Raw genomic sequence first — 24,499 nt, 5'->3', positions numbered from 1 at the left:
CAATGGCTTATCATCAAACCAGGCATGAGAGAAATTCTGCAACAGCCAGGACAAATCACTACCTGGATTAGTCATACGACATTCTTATTATAAAGAGCATTCTTTTACTCTGCCATCTGTAAATTTTATTTTGCAACAGAAATGCATTGAGATACCAATTATCACAGGACTTATGAAGATACAATTTTCGTTAGTGAAAACTTATAAATTAACATAAAAGCTTATTTATTTACATAAGCTATTTTTCATAACTTATAAAGAAGCCAATCCAAACGGTACCAAAGTTGTAAGACACAAACACAAACAATGTACATGACACTAACACTACACCACTGATAATTAAAGAAAAATTAGCATGTGAGTGCTACATATGTAAGAATGTGAAGTTCAGAAAAGATAAGTGGTTAAACTAAAGTTCTAGCAAAGCTGTTTTTTTCAACTGTAAAATATACATGGGTCCTTTAATGTTATTAAAAGCAACAAATGTTGATTCTCATGTTTTTTTAATTAATGTTTAATGCCTGAGAAAAAAGCAAACTTCTAAGAAGAAATTATTAAAATCCGGTGATGGTTGTTTGGTTGCTCAGATTTCACACAAGACTGCAAATAATTTCGCTCCCTCTTCACATTCTTCTTCCTCTCACTTTTAGTTGTTTTAGATATCGTGTATATAATCTAGGGGTGTCCAACCCAACCCGTTGACTCGACCAGAAGCATTTTGTTTATGTTCTTTTATAGTTTAGGTTGAACTCAAACCAACCCAAAGAAACCTGAAGTGAACATGTTTATGATTTCAAACCAGCAAACTTGGCCAGTTGGCTGAAGACTTTTATGTGTGAATCTATAAGTGATTCAATTTATTTCAAGTGCTAAAATTTAAAATTATGCAATTTTAGTACTAACATTTGTTTTCTGTTCTGGTGTTTCAGTTGCAAAAGAATTTGAAGAACAAGGTTTACTGTGACAAGCTAGATTAATGAAGTATTGAATCTATTAAAGTGCAAGGCCAATGTACATTGTAACCCAATTCAAGTGGGTTTCAATTTTCAAATTATATTTTATCACATTTATGCAAAACTCAACCTTGCTCGAGCAGTCTTTTGGAGATGGTAGTCTTTGTTGTTGGCTACCTCTTTGTTATTATGAATGCTAGCTTTGGATTCGGATGCTTTCTTGTTTTATAAACTTTTTTTGTTATTGTAATTTTCTGCCATTCATTGTATTTTTTAGATTTATCTCTTGTATAAAGATCTTTTATCAGAAAGCTACAGTCATGTATTTTTTTCAGGCAGATATTAATGCAGGAAATTAGAAGCATTTTTTAATCGGATATAATTTATGCCTTTATTTTCTGTTTGATAGTAGTTCATTCAATGAAAAAAAGCATTCTTGTTCTTGTAAAAAAAAAATAGAAACAACATTCTATTGATACAATAAGCTTTGAAATGAAAATTACTGTTTCCCATCCGTATTAGAGTTGCATTCATATTAAAACACGTCATGGGACAGTTTTAGTTGCATCTCTTATAGTGGCTCAACTCCTCATGTATTTCCATTATTTTGTAAATATAACTTGGTAGATGGTGTACTTGTATGCAATGTTTGAAAAATAGGTTTGATAGATGGCACTTGCTTCATTCTTGCATAATAGGACAGTACTTTTCTTCTTCCTCCTCACAAAACATAAACCCACACAAAGTCACAAACACTTAAATATGTATTATTCAATCAAAAAAATTATTGTATTTTTTTTTTTTTTATGAAAAATGATCATGTCTTTCGAATCATTTATTCTTGTTGTTTGGTAATTGCAAATACTCTCTACAATAGCTCGTGTAGCATTACGATAAATTAATGAAATGGTTCAGATCTATTTCTCTGTGTCACAACAGATCCTCCATTAATCTTATGTGTCACTAAAGATCAAAGCAAAATCACGCCACAATGCTTACAAATGGTGTCACGATTGTTGACAATTTTGAATTTCTTTCTTTTTGCACTCCCCGAATCGTGTAGCAATGCTTGCCAATCGTACCACAATTTTGGACGAATTGAAAATAGTATTTTTGAGCAGAAATCACATTGCGATGTCACATAATCGTGGCATGATACTTCTTATGTCATACTTTAATTTTCATCTTTTTTTTTAGCATTCAATATAACTCACTAAAACCTTACTAAATGATATCACATCATTGAAGGCCAGGTTTATGAGCCGGATTTGGCGGTTAAAAGTTCTCCCGAAAATCAAACACTTAGTTCGGGGAATGTGTCGAGATCGTTTGCCTACACGAGTTCGTTTACAGGATAAAGGTGTCCAAGGCCCTATAAAGTGTGTTAGTTGTGTTTCTTCTGATTAGGATTTGGCTCACATGTTTCTTACTTGCCCATTTACAATGCAAGTTTGGATTCTGGCCGACCTTTGGAACGACATTCAACAGATTGTCAGTGACACTAGTTTGGAAGCAAAATTGGTCTTTTTGTTGTTATAACGTTTCACGCCAGAACTGGATGCTTGTATGGCTAGTTTGCTTTGGAGTTTCTGGAAGCACCACTACCTCAAAGTGTAGGATGATATTACATAAATAGCTGCGCATGTAGTTGATACAACTCATCATTTGTTGGACGAGTGGACACTTGCAAACGTAACCACCAACGATGCTCGTCAAAATTAACCCCGTGCTACCACTCCTCTATGCTTCAACTACGGTTGGAGGATTGGAAAATGATCTACATCAACAGATATGAACACCCCGGTTGGTGCTTCAACTTCTTTCCTAGATTCTTCTCGATGGCAATTCCTGTAACATGGGGTCTCAAATGTAATTAACACCTCTTTCTCACGCCATTTAAATAAAACATGTATTGGAATGTGTGTACGTGACGACGATGGGGATTTTGTGTTGGCAAAAACTCTATGCTTTACTCGTTGGTGTCCTGTGAATGTTAGTGAAGCTCTAGGATCATTTCATGCTTTGGAATGGTTGACCGATATGTAGTCTGATAACATCGAATTTGTTCTCGATTCCAAAATGATAGATGCCTTCCATAGTATTATAGTAGGCATGCAAATGCTACAAAGTTTGGCAATATCATCTCAAGTGGAGTTTAATTGACGACAAACAAATACAGTTGCTCAGACCTTTGCTAGGGCGACCTCATTATCATGACAATACCATCATTTATTTTGATATTCTTTTTCTGTATTTATACTCTTATTTTTAATGAAATGCTATACGCATCTTTCTTTCAAATAATGAAATCAAGTAATTGAATCAATTAAATAATTTTTATGTGATATTTTTATCGCAAGTTTTTCTTTTACGTTTTGATTTAATCAACTCTTTTATATTTATTTTATCTTTCTCTTATACTAAATAATCAATCAAATCAATTATATTTTTCACATTTTTCTTTCTTACCTATTTCTCTCTTCGCAACAAAACACACCATAAATAAAAGTTGATAATTTTATAAGAACTAAATATATATTTTGGCAATTTTTTTAAAGAGATTAAAAAGATACAACTTTAAATAAATTAAAATTAGTTTAATTAGTATACTCTGTCAAAGTACAATTGTTTTACACCGATATAATATATTAATTAAACTCATATCAAAATACTGTTAAAAATAATAATACAACTATTTTTTACATACATCAAATAATCGTGACGACACCAATCAATGATTATAAAAACACATGAGTTGTCATATTCATTAATTTATGTGACATCATATTATTTAATGCATGTGTACCATATTATGCATTGACATAATATACCAATTTAACTTAACTAAAAATATCATTAATTTTTTTTCCACAAGAAAAAGAAGAATTGATTTTGTGGCTATACATAACATAACAACGTGAATGCGCGAAGATGAGAATTAAGAGGTAGAAAATCAATGCTTAATAGTCATCGTCGGATTGTAATGAATTAAGAGGTAGAATTTTCCATGCAATTTTGTACGCTTATACTCTTGTCCTTTTTTCGTTGACTGACTTTTAAATTGCAACTTGGTTGATTTTAAGCACTCTCTGCATGAGAATCTCTCACATTTACACAAAATGACAAAAAATGGAGAGTGAAATAATCGCTAATATTATTAATAATCGCTTAGGAAACTCATTTTTGAACCACTATATATGTATCATCCCATCAGCCCCTTGCCTTCGTCTCTCATCCATACACACTACAAAAAAATAAAAATGGTGAATCTATTATCTCGTCTCTTACTTTTTTTGCTATCATTGCATTGTTTTGTGGCTTGCTTAGCTGCGAATACAAAAAACATCACAACAGATCAATCTGCACTTCTAGCATTCAAATCACTAATTACTTCAGACCCCTATGATATGTTGGCTAATAATTGGTCAACCTCCTCTTCTGTATGCAGTTGGGTTGGTGTCACTTGTGATGAGCGACACGAAAGAGTCCATAGTTTGATTCTCCAAAACATGAGTCTTAAAGGTACCGTTTCCCCAAACTTGGGGAATCTGTCTTTTCTTGTTATACTTGACCTCAAAAATAATAGCTTCGGTGGTCAGTTTCCTACAGAGGTATGTCTCTTGCGCCGATTAAAGGTTCTTCATATCAGCTATAACAAGTTTGAAGGGGGAATTCCTGCAGCGTTGGGGGACTTATCACAACTTCAATATTTGTATCTTGGTGCTAACAATTTCAGTGGTTTTATTCCCCAATCTATTGGAAACCTTTATCAGTTGAAAGAATTGGATACTGCTCAGAACAGATTTGCTGGACCCATACCTCAATCAATTTTAAATTTGTCCTCACTTGAATATATCGATTTATCATCCAATTACTTTTCAGGTAATCCTAACACTGATATTATGTGTCATATTTGCTATATATTTCTTGTAGTCACACTATTTCTGATGTTAGAATAGGATTTATTCCTCCTTCTATTGGTAACCTTCATCAGTTGAAAGTATTGGACATTAGTATGAACAAGTTGTCTGGATTCATACCTCAAACTGTTCACACGATTCATGATTTTATAATTTTAATATAGGATTTATTACTCCTCCTGTTCCACACTAACAGCTGCACATATGACCAATTTATAAAAATAAAAATTTATAATAAATTCTGCACAGGTAGGGCGTGGAAGCGCAAATTATGCATCAAAAAATATTTGGAATGTCATTTACATCGAGAAATAACAAAAGATTAATGATAAAGTTGATAATAAATATAAAAAACATTGAAATAACTAATCATTAAAAAAATATTATCAGAAGCATGAGTCTTAGAGGTATTGTTTCCCTAAACTTGGGGAATTTGTCCTTCCTTGTTATGCTTGACCTTAAAAACTATAGCTTCGATGGTCAGTTTCCTAAAGTGTTATGTCGGTTACGCCGATTAAAGGTTCTTCATATCAATTATCACGAGTTCGAAGGTGGAATTCATGTAATATTGGGGAACTTATCGAAGCTTCAATATTTGTATCTTTACACTAACAATTTTACTAGTTATATCCCTGAATCTATTGGCAACCTTCAGTGGTTGAAAGAATTGGATACTAGTCACAACAAACCAATACCTCAAACAATTTCAAACATATATTTACTCAAAGTTCTCTATTTATTTTCTAACTGCTTTTCAGGTACTCCAACCTCAGATATAATGCGTCGTCTTTCTTTGTTTTTCACAATTTATGATTTAAGAAATTTAATATTGAATTGATTACTCTTTTCCATAATTATCATGCATTTGACCATTTTACATATATTAATAAAAGATGAAACGTGAAAGAAATATAGTTGTCATTTTGCTAATTTATTCTCCTTTTCTTTTCATAAATTTTACTATTTTTTTATGAATCATTTACGATTTTTTTTGCTGCATAATATATTAGATGTAACGCACATGTTATTAATTAGATTTTACAATTAAAGATTAGAGTGCATATTCATCGACATGACAATAAAGATATTTTTAACTATGTTGACGTCCTAAAACTACTACCTTTTATTTGCAACACTCTAATAAATATTATAAAAAACAAATAGCACATCTTGGGGGATTATGTCAAAATAAAATAAAAAAAATCTCATGCTTTGGAATGGCTAGGTGATATGCATTTATAAGAGAGGAAGAGGAAGAGGACGTTGAAGAGGATGAAGAAGAGGAGAGAGAGATGCAAGAAATATCAAAGTGTTGAGTTTTGTTCTTTTGCTTTTTGCTTGTTGTTTTGATTTAGGCTTAAGTATGCATTTGGTCTCTGTAATTTTGGCGCGTTTTGCTTTTCATCCCTGCAAAAAAAAAACTTTAAAAACATCACTTTAAATTTTTTGGCTTAATTAATGATTTGGTCCCTTAAGTTATTTGTTGGTTACATTTTGGTCCCATAAGTTATTAACGTTACGTTTTAATCCCTTAATTTTGGATCAAAACGTAACGTTAATAACTTATGGAACCAAAATGTAACCAACAAATAACTTAAGGGACCAAATCATTAATTAAGCCAAAAAAAATTTGTTTTAAAAAGATCCCTGACCCCACTAATCAGCTGAGTTAGCATGGTTTTGGCCATGTGGCAGTTGCTGACTGTGCATCTTTTGCGGCATGCCACATAATTTAATTTTTTTTTTAAATTTTGAATTTTTTTTAAAATTAAAAAAAAATGAAAATAAATTTAAGAGTCATAAAAAAATCTGAAAAAAAAACTGTTAAAATTAAATTTTTTGAAAAAAAAATGAAAATTAAATTTTCAAAAATTAATTTTTTTAATTAGAAAATTATATATTACATTTTTTTCTTCATCTTTAAAATTAAATTGGAATTTTTTTATGATTTTTTAATTTTTTTTCAGTTTTTTTTTTATTTTTAAAAATAATTTTCATAATTTTTAAATTTTAACTGACGTGGACTACAATGTTAGTGCCATGTGAAAAAAGCTGCACAGTCAGCAACTGCCACGTGGCCAAAACCATCCAATGTCAGCTCAAAAGTGGGGCCAGAGACCTCTTTAAAACAATTTTTTTTTCAGGGATGTTTTTAATTTTTTTTTTTTGTAGGGACGAAATGCATATTTAAGCCTTTGATTTATGATTATTTTTGGAAGAAGACAAATAATAATAAGAAGAAGAAGAAGAAAATGAAGAAGAAGAGGAGGAGGAGGAGGAAGAAGAGGAAGATGAAGAGGACAAGGAGACAAGGATCAAAGTGTTGATTTTTTTACTTATTTTTTTCGATTTATGACTTTTTTTTTTTGTTTTGTTTTAGTTCTCCGATTTATTACTTTTTTGGTATTAGCCCTCCGTTTTATGACTCAACCAAATTTTTGTCACGTCAGCCTATATTTGCCAAATCAGTTTTTTTAACAACAACTAATAGTAGGGATTAAAATCAAAACGTTCAACTTACATGGTTTTGTTAGAATGTGTTAATTCTCTCATTATTATTTCACTAAGTGTTTGGCATATATATAGCCAATGATACAAACTTGTGACTCAAGCAACAACACTTAACAAACACTCCCCTAATCTGAGCTCTTAACAAGCAAACTCAGTTTAAAACAACAATCAAAAGATACAAAAATACAACAAAGCAAACAAAGCACAATTAGTAGTATGTCTTCTTCACCTCATAGACTCCAAGTCTTGCCCTTAACTTGCAGAAACTCTCCAGCTTTAAGGGCTTGGTGAAGATGTTAGCCATCTGGTTCTCTGAAGCACAAGAACCAACTCAATCGTTCCATCTTTTGTAAGATCCCTCAAAAAAGTGATACCTCACATCTATATGTTTGCATCTTCCATGCAAAATAGAATTCTTGGACAACTTAATAGATGAACTGTTATCACAATAGATTTTGGTGCAGCTCCTTTGAGTTTGAAAGAGATGATGAAGTATCTTTCTTAGCCATATTCCTTGACAGCCACATGAAGAGGCTGCCACAAATTCAGCTTCAGTAGTTGACAGTGTGACAATAGCTTGTTTCTTAGAACTCCAAGATATTGCTCCAGACCCTAGCTTATAAATATAACCTAAAGTGCTTTTTCTATCATCCAAATCTCTTGCATAGTCAGAATCAAACCAACATTCTAATTCACAGTTCAATTAACCTGTTTTGTACAAAATCCCATATTGTAAGGAACCCTTGAGATATCTCAAAATGCGTTTTGCTGCAGCAAAATGAATTTCTGTTGGTCTTTCCATGTATCTAGCTATGAGACACACAACATAGGCTAAATCAAGTCTTGTAGCAAGCAGATACATCAAGAAGCCTATCATTTGCTTGAAGTTAGTAGCATTAAATTTCTTTCCACTATCATCCTTAGAAAGTCTGTTATCAGGAACAATAGGGTTGCAGACCATTCTGCATCCTGACTCTCTTTCAACTGCAGCTGTGAACCTTTTGAATGTTTCAAAAGCACTTGCCTTGTCTTGCAAGAAATAAATCCAGTTCCTTCTACCAAAATCATCAGTGAATGTGATGAAATATCTATTTCCACCATTGGATTGTGGATTAATAGGTCCACACACATCACTATGTATCAGTTCAAGTTTCATATGAGCCTTCCACTTTGCAATTTTTGAAATAGGTTCCCTATGTTGCTTTCCCACCATACACTTTGAGCATATGTTAGATACCCTCTTCAATTCAGGCAAATCTTTCACCATACACTTTGAGCATATGCTAGATACCTTCTTTATCAAAGTATTTAAGCCTTTGTAACTCAGATGTCCATATCTGTCATGCCATAATTGAGTTTCACTTTCACTTGAAACCTTCAAACACTGAGGAATGATTAAAGGTGCAGATATGACGTACATTCTTTTGGCAAACATTTGTGTTGACATGATTGACCCTCTTTCTTCATGAAACACTTTGCACATGTCTTTCTGAAACATTATTGTAAGATTCTTTTGTTGAAGCTGCCCTATACTCAACAAATTATTACTAAGTCTAGGTAAATAATGAACATCAGTAATAATTTGAGTAATTCCTCCAATGAACAACTCCATATTCCCTTTTCCCAAAACCTGCATCTTTGAATCATTTCCTAGTTTCACTGAGGCTCTAAAGCTATCATCAAAATCAAACAGCCATTCCTTTGTCCCTACCATATGATTTCTACAGCCAGAATTAAGGAACTATACGTCATCACTAGCTTGAGTTATGATTTCTTGCTTTGCCATCAGAAGCATTTCTTCACTATGATCAAATTCAGCATAATTAGCACTCTTTTCCACCCAAGTGGGGCACTCACTCTGATAATGTCAAAGTTTGTGACACTTGAAGCATTCAATGAATTCTTTATTCACTCTTCCTCTTCCAAGACCTCTGAAACCAGTTCTTGCTCCTTTACCTCTTCCATACCCTCTTGCAGATTGAAAAACCTTCAATGCCTATTCTTCTTCCTTTGAGTGTTGAACCTGCATTCTTTGTTCGTGAACAAGAAGACTTCTTTGTAATTCATCTACATTAAGAGCAGTTACATCATTGGATTCTTCAATTGAGCATACTACGTAATTGAACTTTGGAGTCATAGAACATAGATCCTTTTCCACAATAACAGTTTGTTCCAATCTTTCACCATGTGATGTCATGGGATTTGCAATTGCAAGAGTTCTTCCAATGTAATCATTCACACATTCACCATCTTTCATGGCAAGAACTTCAAATTCACGATGAAGAGTTTGCAATTGAGCTCTTTTAACCTTTGTTGAACCTTAATATTTTCTGCGCATGAAATCCCAGATATCTTTAGCAGTATCACGAACAAGAATCGTTTCCATGATTGAACAATCTATGGATTGGAAGAGGTAGTTCTTTGCTTAATCACGGAGCTTGCTTTCATCTGCAAGTTTCCGTTGTTCTGGTGTTGCATTAGGAGGAGCAATAGTGACGCCATTCTCAATAAGATTCCAATATTCTTTGGAACGAAGAAGTTTCTCCATCAACATGGACCAATGATCATAGAAACCATCGAACTTGGGAATAGCAGGTTGAATAAATGAGGATGATTCCGTCATTGTTGAAGTTGCAGGGAAGAATGAAGAAAAAATGAAGAAGATGACCGGAGGCGCCATAACAAACTGTGTCACCACCGTAACCAACTCTCACCACCGTACGTAACAAACTCGGTTTCTTTTCTCTCTCACCAACTCCAAATGAAACTGCCTTTATCTATTTGGAGGAAAACACTCACATGACCCTTTTAGGCTCATGATATCACTTGTTATAATGTGGTAATTCTCTCATTATTATTTTACTAAGTGTTTGGCATATATATAGCCAATGATACAAACTTGTGACTCAAGCAACAACACTTAACAAGTTTGTTCTCTTTTTTTTTTAAGAAAAAAATACATGAACGAAAACCAAAAACTCGTCAACTTACGGGGACTAACTACATGTTTAAGCCAAAATTATATAATGTCCAATAAATTTTCAAATATACTACGTCAAGATAAAATTAGTTTCTAATATTCCTCAATTCCATCTTTGTTGGTCTCGAGATTTGAAAAATTGGTTTGGTAAGAGACACAAGATGTTTTCCTGATATTGAAATGTAAACTTGAAGAGGAAAATTAAAAGATAACTAGAACGTCGACCCGTGTGCCACACGAGTCATATAGATTGTAGAAACCGACAATAATATAGAAATTTGTATAAGTCCTCATAGCAATAAGTCATTAGTATGGTAATAATGATAGTGTATTACATCATTCATACAAATAAAAAGACTACAAATCTGTTCAATCATACAAATGACATAGATTAAGAAAGATTTCAAAAACCTCTCTATAAACCACATTAGACATTACACAATCGTCTTTACCATCGTCATTAGATATTAAAATCTTCAAACCTTCTCTTGAAGTAACTCTTGACAATGCCATGTACAATTAACAATATACGAATTAAGCCAGTATAATTGACAAAATTTTGAGTTCCCTGCCTTAAGTAAACTAATATAAAAAAAAAAATTACTTTCTGATGCAATGAAAAATTCCTTTTTCTTTCTTCATCCGAACCTTTACCTTAAACTAAAAAAGAAATCCCTGTTAGAAATGAGATTTTTTTTTCTTTTTTATTCCCTTTCACATACGAAATCAATTGATATTTTTTGGATTTGTATCCATTGGAACTGACGGGACTCGAACCCGCAGCTTCCACCTTGACAGGGCGGTGCTCTGACCAATTGAACTACAATCCCAGAGAAAAAGTTGTATAGGATACATATTCTTACTATTTCATTCAAACCCTTTGTTTTTCTATAATTATATACTCTTAAATATTGAGTCATGTATATAGTTAACGTTATATTTCTACAAATTTCTTTGAGTATATATTAGTCATGAAATATAGTGTAATTCATGCTGGCTAGTATCTAATCTTCCTACACAAAGGTTTGCAATATGAATTAAGCATGTAGTACAATGCTGATGCATAAGTTTCGCTCTCTATATTAACCGGCAATTAACAAATAAGTGATATATTCAGATTAGCTATCCAGACAAATAAGTAAATTTATCCTTAAAAAATAACTATACAGATTTAACAATCAGACTTACCAGGCGCACCAAGCACACGTCTTTTTAAAATTGCTTTGCTTAAAAAACCAAATTATAAGCTATAGTTCACATAAACATATCAAACATGTGGAGTAGGAAAAAGTAATTAGAAGAAAAATTGATTCACAAAAGAGTGGTTGTGGCCTGTTCTCATGAGCAAATGAAAGTGACAAACAATCCCTATATTAAAATCTCCCAAACCCAGAAAACCGTCACTATTAGTGACATGTAAGGCTGAAATAAAAAATTATGTCACAAACAAAATCAATTTTCATTGAAAGTAAGAAAAGTTTTAAATCATTGAATAAAATGAGGGAACCCAAGATAATGTGAATATCAACATAGACAACCATGTTGGTTTTGTTGATATTCTATGGATGTAAGTTAGGGAAGACAATATCTACACTACAAAAAACAATATGGATAACCTATAAACAAAAATCACCATTAAATTTTTGTAAAAAAAGTACAGCTCATATTTTATAAACCAAATGGAACTCGTCGGAATCATATTCATATATTAAAGGTAAGAAAGCCAAGTGGATGTTGAGAGAAAGAGCAAGATATACCTTGCTGTCAAGAGTTAATCTTTAAATCCATCTTGATGCTTGTGAAGGGAGGCCAAGAACCCTAATTTTGCAGCTGCGATTACAAATTTTTAAATACCTTTACCACCACTTCTATCTATAATTGCAATTGAAAGCCTTCTCCAATGCCAATAGTTGATGTTCTACATCAGCATTAGGGTTGAACCTTGTATCCTTCAGTAAACACAAACGATCCTTCAGTAAACACAAATGTTGTGAATTCGGTCAAAATCACACCAATGAAAAACAAAGATGTGTGGAGCAAAAGGAAGTGGTAATCAATGTGTAAAGTGTCTCCAAGCAACAACAACAAAACAAACCTAAATCTAAGTGTAGAGCAACACCACAAGTATAATCAAAGCAATAAAGATAAGCAATGAAAGAGAGGAACAAACACACCAAGATTGTTGACCTAGTTCGGTCCAATATGACCTAATCTAGGGGAGAGAGCAGCTCTCCAATCCACTAAGATGAAAGTGTTACAATGAGTTACAAGAAAAATAGCTTGCAAGCTTACACACGAACAAATCCTAATTTCTACCCATTTTTCATATCACCCACACTCTTAATGAATCCTAAGAGAAAACATAAAAGGAAGTTTTTTGATCCTTCCAATGGTGAAATCTCACTACCCAAGGTGTTTACAATTTTTCCCAACCCAAGAGAACCTCACTACAAAGACACTTAACCCTAAAGTTACCTCCTTTGCAATCCAAGTTTCTCTCTCTAAAACCTCTACATCAAAATCTGCAAAGAAACACTTATATAGTACACAATGACAGACGAAATCGCGTCGCGCCTGTTAAAAATCGTGTCACGATTTTAAATGTACGACCCAAGGTACAACGTCCTTATCCACCAATCGCGCCACGCCAGTACTAAATCGCGCCGCGATTTGCCTTCAGCAAAATCATCCATTCTGCCAAGCAAAATCACGTCCCGGCTCCCAAAATCGCGCCACGGTTTTGGCCTTTACAAAATCATTAATTTGAAGTCAATTACAATAACAAACCAACCAAAAAGGGTAAACATGCAGAGGTAAAAAAAATGGGGACAAAAAAAAAAAATCAGAGATGGAATTAGATGATATAGAGAGACCATAATGATAAATTGAGAGAAAAGAGAGAAACCAAATTGATTGAGATGTGTTGGAGAAGATTGAAATATGAAGAGAAGAGTAACTTTTCATTGGGATGGGAAAGAGAGTAGAATAATATGTGCATGGAGAACAATAACAATCACGTTGAAAACATAGAAATGAGGTCAAGGTATATTAAATATCATCATTCAGCCTCTTGAGATACATGCATCGGTTTAGAATGCAAAGGTTGTGGGTGGGAAATTACTAAAAATTGAATGAGTAGGAAAGCACTAACCAAAATTAAATGCTTAGGTGATGGAGGGAAAAAAAATAGATTAGAATTAGGTTAAACAATTGCGACAAGCTTTAGTAAGATAGATATATCAATCATACAATGTTCAAAATTAAATTCACATCTTAAACATTAACAGAAGATTCTCCAAAGACACAAAAACATGTGTTCCCACCGTTAAAAAGTAACGGTATCACCAACAAATTTCTTAATGACTTTAAAAAGAAAATTAAACAAATATTAAAAAGCTAAGCTTATTGATTAAATAAGAAATTAAATAGAAAAAAAAAGAATTAGATAACAAAATCATAGAAGGCAGGAGTCTGAAATGAAATTATAGAAAGCAATAACATAAAACATGTAAGACTTCATCAATTCATACACTCTAATTTTTTGCAATTTGATTTCGTGCACTTGCGTGGATCTATTGGATTATGCTAGTGTTGCGTGGTTGATAACTTTGAATTAGAATTTTAGATTATTTTACCTTGTAAAACTGTTTTGTATCATACCAACCCTGTGGGTTGACTTGACTGTTTTTCGGTCACAATGAGTTAGGTTCTATGTCCTCCCACTTTTATACTTTTTCTTTTAATTTTGATCAACTTAGGGGCAGATCCTTATACACCCCATTAGCTTAAAAAAAAAAAGTGACACTTTATCAATACGAACCACAATGTGAAACACACATGCTTCCATCCCATTTTGTGTGGCTTCTCTAATAGCAGCAGCAAGACTTGGTTCTTCACAAATGTAAACACGTCAATATCAAAATTCCCCTGAAATGAAACATCCAGATTAAAGCATATATATGTGCTAATTTAATCTCCGATACATAAAGCATAAATGACTCCATCCTTCACTACTATCATAGCCCTGTTAACAACATAGTAATTGATTCCTCAGTTTATATAAATTTAATTCCATGCACAATTTGTTAACACAATCAATCATTTTTAGGCTGTATTGAGTGTTAAGATGGAGCCAAATCAAAGTTATAATACATGTTTGCAATCTGCTTCACATTCATAACATATTTGGTATCTAATGTGATTAGAATTGGATTTACATTTTTTGTGCATCTGGCAATCTCATCTATTCAATAAAGAACCATAGTTAGCTATTCATATTCCTCCAAATTATAAAAAAGCAGTATGGTCAAACAATTGATCTACCACAACATATGAAAATCTATTTTAAAACAAAGTTATAACAAACGGATCTATTATAAAACTTTCTAACAAAGAACTATCAACATTTATAAGTAAATTTTTCTATTAAATTTTTTTCGGATACAAATATTTTCTATTAATATAACATTTATGTCTTACAACCGTTTTTACTGTTATATAAAAATAAATAATAAACTATATGTACATTAATTGACTTAATTACAGTTTTTCTCCCCTTTTTTGTTCGATTTATGGAATTTTGTCCTTCATTTCTAAATTCGTAATATTGGTCTTTTAATTTTTCCAACTTGTGGTGCGGTACAATATAAAATGATGTGACATTACACAAATTGAATCCACATATTAAACTTAAACTTTTATTACTTGTAAATTCTATATTCAATAATTAATAGTAAGTTCCAATTAATCTTATTAAATAAGTAAAAAAAAAATCTAAAAACCATAAATTGAAATTGTTTAATAAATAAAAACCGTGAACCCTAAAATTTCATCTTTATCCATCATTTACAACCCAAAGACCAAGGATGCAGTACTGCGATTTTCAATTCAGCTAAAAACCATGAACCCTAACTTGTAACTCATTGCATGATTCTTTTAAACAACATATAAACCTCCCAACGTAAACAACAAGCAAACATTATTGTGACTAAAACAAACAACAACCCTATAAATATAACCCAAGAGAATTCAATAAAACTACCCAAGTACTTTATTATCATTTTCAATTTTGATATTTTGTCCTTGCCCATAAATTGCAAAGCCAGAAATGTTTTACCATATAAAATCTACACCCTTAAAATTGTTGTCACTTTATCCGAACAATTGTGAGTGAACCGAAGGTCTAAAGTGACCACAATTGAGAAGAGAAGTTCCGATGATTGACGATAGAAAAAGCAACGTTGTACGAGAAGATAGAGAGATGAAATGAAAGTATATATAAAGGTTTTTATTTATGATTAAAAAGATACAACTTTATAAGTTTGGTGGTGTGCTTCTCTTAACTTTATTTAAGATTTCAAGTTCAATTTGTCAATTTCGGTTGGTTGGTTCAACTTCTTAAAACAAACAATCTAAGAAAAAATTCTTATTTCTATGGTTGAATTGAGAAAAAAATTAGAAATTCCAGCTTTATAGATTTTGTTAAGGTTTGTTTATTTTATTATTTTTTGAGCAAGTTAAGGTTTATTTTTGTTGCTTAAAATATAAAGAAAAATAAATTTTGATCAATAGGATGGTTAGATTTTTTGTTCATACAAAATGTACTTGGATGTTAGTCTACGGTTATATATGTAATTACTAGATTATACTTGAATTTTATAGTAACTTTTCAATGAAATTATTGGTTCTCAATGACCTTACATTGGTCTCTATCTCATAATAAAAAATACATGATGTAAAAGTACAATAATACTTAGATGTAAAAGTTACACATATGCATGTAAAATTTCACCGCTTAACAACATGACTTTCTTGAGGGATGTTAGATTAGACGATGACAATTTAAATGAAAGTCTCCCAACTGATTTTATCAACCAGCTTCCATAACTTGAAAATCTCACTTTATGCAACAATTAATTTGAAGAACCATTCCAAGATCAATTGACAACTCACATTGATGCACTCTTAGATTTTACATTAAATGAGATTATTGTTTCTCATGAACCATTCCTAGATCAACATGGGATGTCTGTTTCCTAATCAAAATTTTAATATAAAAAATAAGGAACTCAAATAACTAACTTGGACACTTGTCAATAAAAAAAACTAACATGGACAGTACAATCATATCTTCGATGTAAAAGATGTAAGTTTAAACTAAAACTTAATGTTTGTACTATCATTTACAATACCCATTTTAAATTTCAAGTCCCTTGATAATTTCATATAAAATTAAAAATATTATTAATGTTGTATGAAATAAAGAGATTATAAGTTATTATACAAAATTACACTTTGTTATAACTTTGAGAAAGATACGTTATAAAATATAGGAAAAAAAGTAATAAATGGTAAATAATATGAAAGAAATATAAAATATTATTAAAGATTCATATTAATATTGTAAAACAACTTATAAAATAAGACAATTTTGTTTTTAGTAATGAAGGTAGTATTTAACTATTTATTTTGATTGGGTGTTTGAACTATCCTGATTAAGTATTTGTCTTTCCCTTTTTTCATTGTTGAATTACAGGTGAAATTCCAAAAGGGATATTGGGTGATCTTACACAGCTAATATCATTGTCCCTTATGGATAACCAGCTTTCAGGTAAGATTTTTTCATTGACCCTTACTATCTGTTTGTTATACTGGTTTCTCTATAGTAGTATATGTTTAATGATGAAAGTGTCCAGGTTTTGCGAAATCCATATTTATGAGATTTAATTTAAGATTGGCCGCAATCCCCTTTTGCCTCTAAAACATATCACACAATAAATTAAGATTGGGAGCAATCCAATTATTTTGTAAATTTTCATAAAACTATATATCTCTTTCCAATTTATCATCACTATAATATTGAAATTTTAGTTTAAGATGTAATAGATACCACACACTGGTCTTATATAAAGAACAAAAAGAGCAGTTGAGGCATCATAGCACTATTTGGTAAAACAACCAATAAAATTAGTGGTTCAATTAACTTATAAGTCATCTACTATCAGTTATCAACTAACTTATTATAAATATGAAATTAAATGAAAAACATTTGTTTACTCTTTTTTTTTCAATTAAGACAACAGTTATAAAAATTAGAAAAAATTGATCCTCGGTTGAGTTTTTTTTTTTTTTTTGTTTGTCGTTTCAATTAAGACAAGTGTTGAGTTTTTTTTTTTTTTTTTGTCGTTTCGATTTATGATTTTTTTTTTGGTTTGATCCTCGGTTTTATGATTTAGCCAAATTTTTGCCACATCATCATTTGTTTGTAAAATCAAATTTTTTTAATAACAATTGACAACATGGACTAAATTCAAAACTTTTGTAACTTACGGTGTTTTAAAAATAAAAAAAAATAATACATGGATGAAAACCAAAAACCCATTAACATAAGAGACGAACTATATCTTTAAGGCAAAATTATATCATGTCCAATAATTTTTCAAATTTACTCTGTCAATATAAAATTAGTTTCTAATATTCCTCTATTCCATCTTCATCCTTGTATGGATTTGAAAAATTGGTTTGGTAAGAGACATAAGATGTTTTCTTGATATTGAAATGTAAACTTGAAGTTGAAGAGGAAAATTAAAATATAAATATCAATTTTACAATGTTTTTTTTTTCATTCGCATCTTAAACATTAACCAAAGATTCTTCAAAGACACAACATGCGTTCCCACCATTAAAAACCGTGTTAGGTTATTAAAAAATATGTAATGGTATCACCAACAAATTTCTTAATGACATTAAATAGAAAATTAAACAGTTATTAAAAAAAACAATCTAAGAAAAAATTATTGTTTCTATGGTTGAATTGAGAAATTTTTTTAGAAATTCCAGCTTTATAGATTTTGTTAAGGTTTGTTTATTTTATTATTTTTTGAGCAAGTTAAGGTTTATTTCTGTTGCTTAAAATATAAAGAAAAATTAATTTTGGTCGATAGGATTGTTAGATTTTTTGTTCATACAAAATGTACTTGGATGTTAGTCTACTGTTATATATGTAATTACTAGATTATACTTGTATTTTATAGTAATTTTTCAATGAAATTATTGGTTCTCAATGACCTTACATTGGTCTCTCTCTCATAATCAAAAATACATGATGTAAAAGTACAATAATACTTAGATGTAAAAGTTACACATATGCATGTAAAATTTCACCGCTTAACAACATGACTTTCTTGAGGGATGTTAGATTTGACGATAACAATTTAAATGAAAGTCTACCAACTGATTTTATCAACCAGCTTCCATAACTTGAAAATATCACTTTATGCAACAATTAATTTGAAGAACCATTCCAAGATCAATTGACAACTCACATTGATGCACTCTTAGATTTTACATTAAATGAGATTATTGTTTCTCATGAACCATTCCTAGATCAACATGGGATGTCTCTTTCCTAATCAAAATTTTAATATAAAAAATAAGGAACTCAAATAACTAACTTGGACACTTGTCAATAAAAAAAACTAACATGGACAGTACAATCATATTTTCGATGTAAAAGATGGAAGTTTAAACTAAAACATAATGTTTGTACTATCATTTACAATACCCATTTTAAATTTCAAGTCCCTTAATAATTTCATATAAAATTAAAAATATTATTAATGTTGTATGAAATAAAGAGATTATAAGTTATTATACAAAATTACACTTCGTTATAATTTTGAGAAAAGTACATTATAAAATATAGGAAAAAAAGTAATAAATGGTAAATAATATGATAGAAAAATAAAATATTATTAATGATTCATATTAATATTGTAAAACAACTTATAAAATAAGACAATATTGTTTTTAGTGATGAAGGTAGTATTTAACTATTTACTTTGATTGGGTGTTTGAACTATCCTGATTAAGTATCTGTTTTTCCCTTTTTTCATTGTTGAATTAAAGGTGCAATTCCAAAAGGGATATTGGGTCATCTTACACAGCTTAAGACATTGTACCTTGGTGGTAACCAGCTTTCAGGTAAGATTTTTTCATTGACAACATTGTCTGTTTATTATACTGGTTTCTCTATAGTAGTATATGTTTAATGATGAAAGTGTCCAGGTTTTGCGAAATCCGTATTTCTGAGATTTAATTTAGGATTGGCCGCAATCCCCTTTTGCCTCTAAAACATATCACACAATAAATTAAGATTGCCAGTAATCCGATTATTTTGTAAATTTTCATAAAACTATATATCTCTTTCCAATTTATCAACACTATTATATTGAAATTTTAGTTTAAGATGTAATAGATACCACACACTGGTCTTATATAAAGAACAAAAAGAGCAGTTGAGGCATCATAGCACTATTTGGTACAACAACCGATAAAATTAGTGGTTCAATTAACTTATAAGTCATCTACTATCAGTTATCAACTAACTTATTATAAATTTGAAATTAAAGGAAAAACATTTGTTTACTCTTTTTTTTCAATTAAGACAACAGTTGTAAAAATTAGAAAAAATTGATCCTCGGTTGAGTTTTTTTTTTGTTTGTCATTTCAATTAAGACAAGTGTTGAGTTTTTTTTTTGTTTGTCGTTTCGATTTATGATTGATTTTTTGTTTGATCCTCGGTTTTATGATTTAGCCAAATTTTTGCCACATCATCATTTGTTTGTAAAATCAATTTTTTTTTAACAACATGGACTAAATTCAAAACTTTTGTAACTTACGGTGTTTTTAAAAAAATAAAAATAATAATACATGGATGAAAACCAAAAACCCATTAACATAAGAGACGAACTACATCTTTAAGCCAAAATTATATCATGTGCCATAATTTTTCAAATTTACTCTGTCCATATAAAATTAGTTTCTAATATTCCTCTATTCCATCTTCATCCGTGTTTGGATTTGAAAAATTGGTTTGGTAAGAGACATAAGATGTTTTCCTGATATTGAAATGTAAACTTGAAGTTGAAGAGGAAAATTAAAATATAAATATCAATTTTACACAGTTTTTTTTTTTTTCTTTTCATTCGCATCTTAAACATTAACCAAAGATTCTTCAAAGAAACAACATGCGTTCCCACCATTAAAAACCGTGTTAGGTTATTAAAAAATATGTAACGGTATCACCAAATAATTTCTTAATGACATTAAATAGAAAATTAAACAGATATTAAAAAGCTAAGCTAAGCTTTTATCATAGAAAGCAGGAGTCTAAAAAATGAAACTATAGCAAGCAATCGTAAACAATTTATTCATCAAGATCGAGTTATTATATGAAATTAGAACACACTTACTTGAAAACCATGATCACAGATTCGCCGAGATTTGAGACAAGAGTGTCTTCCTTTTCCTTTCACATGCTCCGGAACTTAGGGTTTTCGATGGGGCAAACCATTAATGAGCAGAATAGTTAGAGTGATGGCAAAGGGACACCCACCATCACAACTCTTGTAGCGGCGGAAAGGAGATAACGCCGGAGAGTGGGAAACGACCACCGCAGGAAAAGGCCCAATAACTGACGACGACGACGATCAACGACGACCACCGCAGGAAAAGGGACAAAGATCAACGACGACGGCCAATAACAACCCGATTAGGGCAAGAAGAAGGTGCGATAGTGAAGACATGGTCTTCCAAACTATGCACCTTTCTCAGATATCTACATGGTGATTAGAAAAGATTTTGATGTGGGTGGGAGGTGAGAAAAGGTGATGGACGATGGAAGTGTTTATAGAGAGAAGGGAGAGCTTGCAATTTCTAGAGAGAGAATGGGACTGGTTTTCTGTTGTTTCACATTTGATATTTGAAATATACATGAATTCATCTCATCATCAATATTTAAATTGAATGAAATTTCACATCAATATATCAAAGAAAATAAGTGAAAGAAAATCCCATGATCACAAAATTGGTAATATAAAATTCAAACTCCCACTAACCTAATGCACCAAAAGAATTCACAATATTCATGTTATTCAAAGTGACTCTTGAAAACAATGAATCTAAGTCATTTGGTTAAAAGAACAATTAACGTCAAAATTAGGAAGCCAATGAATGTAATAAATAATTTATTACCATAAATTATAGTAGTTGAGAGCCACTAATTTCAATTTCAACAATTTCTAAGGGTTCAGAAATGCTAGTTCTAACCTTTGGTCTTTGTAAATTTGCTTCTAATGCAATCCACACAAGTACCTGGATGATCAAACTTTAAAAAAGGTAGAATATTTACTTGGATTAATTTCACAGGCCTTTCACCAATAAATATTATCCAAGTGCTTATGTCATAAAGTAAAGGATGTCTTCCTCAACATTAGACCTTATAGCAACAAAGAATTTTGACGACGAAAGAAGAAGCTAGGTTATGTGAAGTCAAAGACAACTTATATAAACCATCAACAAAAGATCCAGGGAGTCATGAACCATCTATGTATAGATGAACAAAGGATGAAACAAAGTTACGTGAGTTTAATCTCAAACTTACTTTTCTACCTCCAAGAGTAAAACTAAAACAAAGTTGTTCCAACAAAGAAAAACAAACAAGATTCATCCTAAAATAAGGTACATGAAAGAAATTTTTCAAAACAAGTTCAAAACTAGAATGTTAAAATTTGGTGACATCTCTCAGTGACTTCACAGTTACTCCTAGATTAATATTGTCATATTTTTATGCCCAATAACTTTTTCATTAGACACATGGAGACCAATATGGTCAGGTGCTTTAATTTGTGAGTTACCTCCCACTTACCAAAAGGTTATTTTAGTTCAGACATGTTCTCCTAGAGATAACTCCAAATCTTACTTCCATTTATTCTAGTTTGACTTGTTTAACATCTCGATGGAAGCAGAACAAATATTCACAGAGAAATTCATTGTTGATAAAAAACATGAATTCATTAAAATATGTCATAAAACAATATTTAACTCAAAATAAACAAGCTATTATAACGAGTCTAATATAATTGTACAATCACCTTTGGGCAGAATGTACAAACTAAGGTCAAGAACCCAAGCCAAAACCTCAAATGAGTTAATCAATGAGGATACATTGAACTTGAAAAATTGCCACCTTTTGGCAGACAAATTCTTCTGTTCATCATATTCTCTGATAACTCCATCTCATGTAAATTAGTTAATGAGTATGAATAATCAAATCATAACAAAACGATTATTCATGGAGAAAGAAATTCACTCTGTGAGACAAAACATGAGTGTATTAAAATATATCATTAAATAAGATATAGTTCAAAATAAACAAGCTATCATAATGAGGCCAATACAATAGTACAATCACCTTCGGGCAGAATGTACAAACTAAGGATAAAACCCCAGTCAAAACCTCAAATAAGTTAATCATGTATTGAATTCGGAAAATTGTCACCTTTGGGCAGACAAATTCCTTAGTTCAAAACATTCTCCAATAACTTTATCCCAAATCAATTTTTAATTGTAAAATGCAATAACCACCTTTGGGCAGAAAACTACATGTTATGATTAAAAACATTCGTCACACAACAAAAAAAATTTCATCAATCAATCAATAGAGGTGGTCCCACAAAAAAAAAATACATATTAGATGCACATACACAATGAATCACAACCATGATATTAAATTTATTTCAAAATCGCAAACCTTATGGCAAAGAAACAGACATAAAATCACAAACCTTAGTACAAAAGATAAATGATGTTGATTTAAACATGACTACTCAAAATTGTCTTTGAATCCACACATGCGATTGCAATTCAATCATGATAAACATACTCTTAAACAAATTCAATCAATAAATCAAATCTCAAATCCACTGAAATAATTGAGAAGAAACGATAGTCATATAGAAAAGAATGTGGATAAAAAATTGAAAATGAACAATTGGATCAATTTTCCAATCTCATACATATAGCGCATAAAAGACAAACCAATTATTAAGCAAAATCATCCGTCATTTAGGTAAAGGAAATTTTTCTAAAAAAATAATTCCATAAACAAAACAATCAAAATTGATAGTATAAGGCATTGACCGATAGATATAAATTAAATGTGCCGAACTGAATCCATCATAATTTGAAAAAGAATCAAATAAAACTGACAAACTTATTTTGAATCAAATAAATTAATATCCACAGAAATATCACTTTAGTAACACATGAATTCAATCAACCCATGACAAAATATGAACAAAAATTATGTCCAAATTAAAACATAAAATCAATGCATGAAAATGAAAATCAGTATCACTAGGTGGTTCACATAAATTCTATAGAACTTAATTCGTGTAAGCATAAAAGCCCCAAGGTAGGTAAAATTGCAAATAAGTAAACCTTAAAATTTTTATGACACGTGCATAAGCCTATTTACTAGATACAAAATCGAGTGATTCATCAAGTTCATACTTGAATTTTCACGCGTCAATCAAGTTAGTCTTTCTGTTCAATCGGGGCGTTAACGGTGCTGACGTGGTCGTTAACCACATGTTAGACGCCACATAGGCAGAGACTAATTTGGCCGATAATAACAAACATTTCAAATAACCAAATTGATTGATTTGTAGAAAATGTTTTGACTTTCTTCTGCAACGGCTCTTTCTTCCCCAAATATATAAAATTGAAACCCTGATTATACTATCTGTAATCTACACTCCAAAATAACCAAAATTTCTTCGAATAATAAGTGGTAACATTCTTCCTCTAATTCAAAAAACTTCAAACCCTATTTTTTTTTATTGAATCTGAAATCCAAAATCCAAAAAATTTCTTTCAGCAAAACTATTGAAATTGAATCCGAAATCATGAGGGGTGGGCATATTGGAAAAAAACAGTTATGAAAGTTGTAACGACCCAAAATTTGAGACATTAACTTATACGATTCTTAACGAAAAATGGTGCATATTTTTTTTTTTTTTTTTTTTTATCATACTAATAACTTAAAACTCCCTCACTTCAAAGTAAAAATAAATAATAAATAAATAAGTTTCTCTTTGAACTTTTTTAAATAATAAATCATTATTGTTTAACATCAAAATATATAATTCTTAAGAGTATGGCCCTTGGCCTTTAACTACCCAAAGAGACACCCTAATTTGTCATAACTTTGGACGCTTGCGAGAACTCTCACTAAGGTGCACCCAAGGTCCACATCAGTCTAAGCCTCCAACTGTAAGTCATTATCATTATCT

General features: G+C 31.0%; 1 protein-coding gene across 1 annotated transcript; it reads left to right on the top strand.

Moving 5' to 3' along the window:
* Nucleotides 1–4,213: 4,213 nt before the first annotated feature.
* Nucleotides 4,214–4,925, top strand: LOC120577434 (LRR receptor-like serine/threonine-protein kinase EFR). The gene has a single exon (XM_039828856.1). The coding sequence runs from the start codon at nt 4,214–4,216 to the stop codon at nt 4,910–4,912; it is 699 nt and encodes a 232-aa protein (XP_039684790.1). The 3' UTR covers nt 4,913–4,925.
* The last annotated feature ends 19,574 nt before the right edge of the window (nt 4,926–24,499 follow it).

This window comes from Medicago truncatula, chromosome 8, assembly GCF_003473485.1.
Source record: "Medicago truncatula cultivar Jemalong A17 chromosome 8, MtrunA17r5.0-ANR, whole genome shotgun sequence".
Lineage (NCBI taxonomy): Eukaryota > Viridiplantae > Streptophyta > Magnoliopsida > Fabales > Fabaceae > Medicago > Medicago truncatula.
Note: the sequence above shows the minus strand (reverse complement) of the source record. Positions and strands in the feature narration are given on the sequence as shown.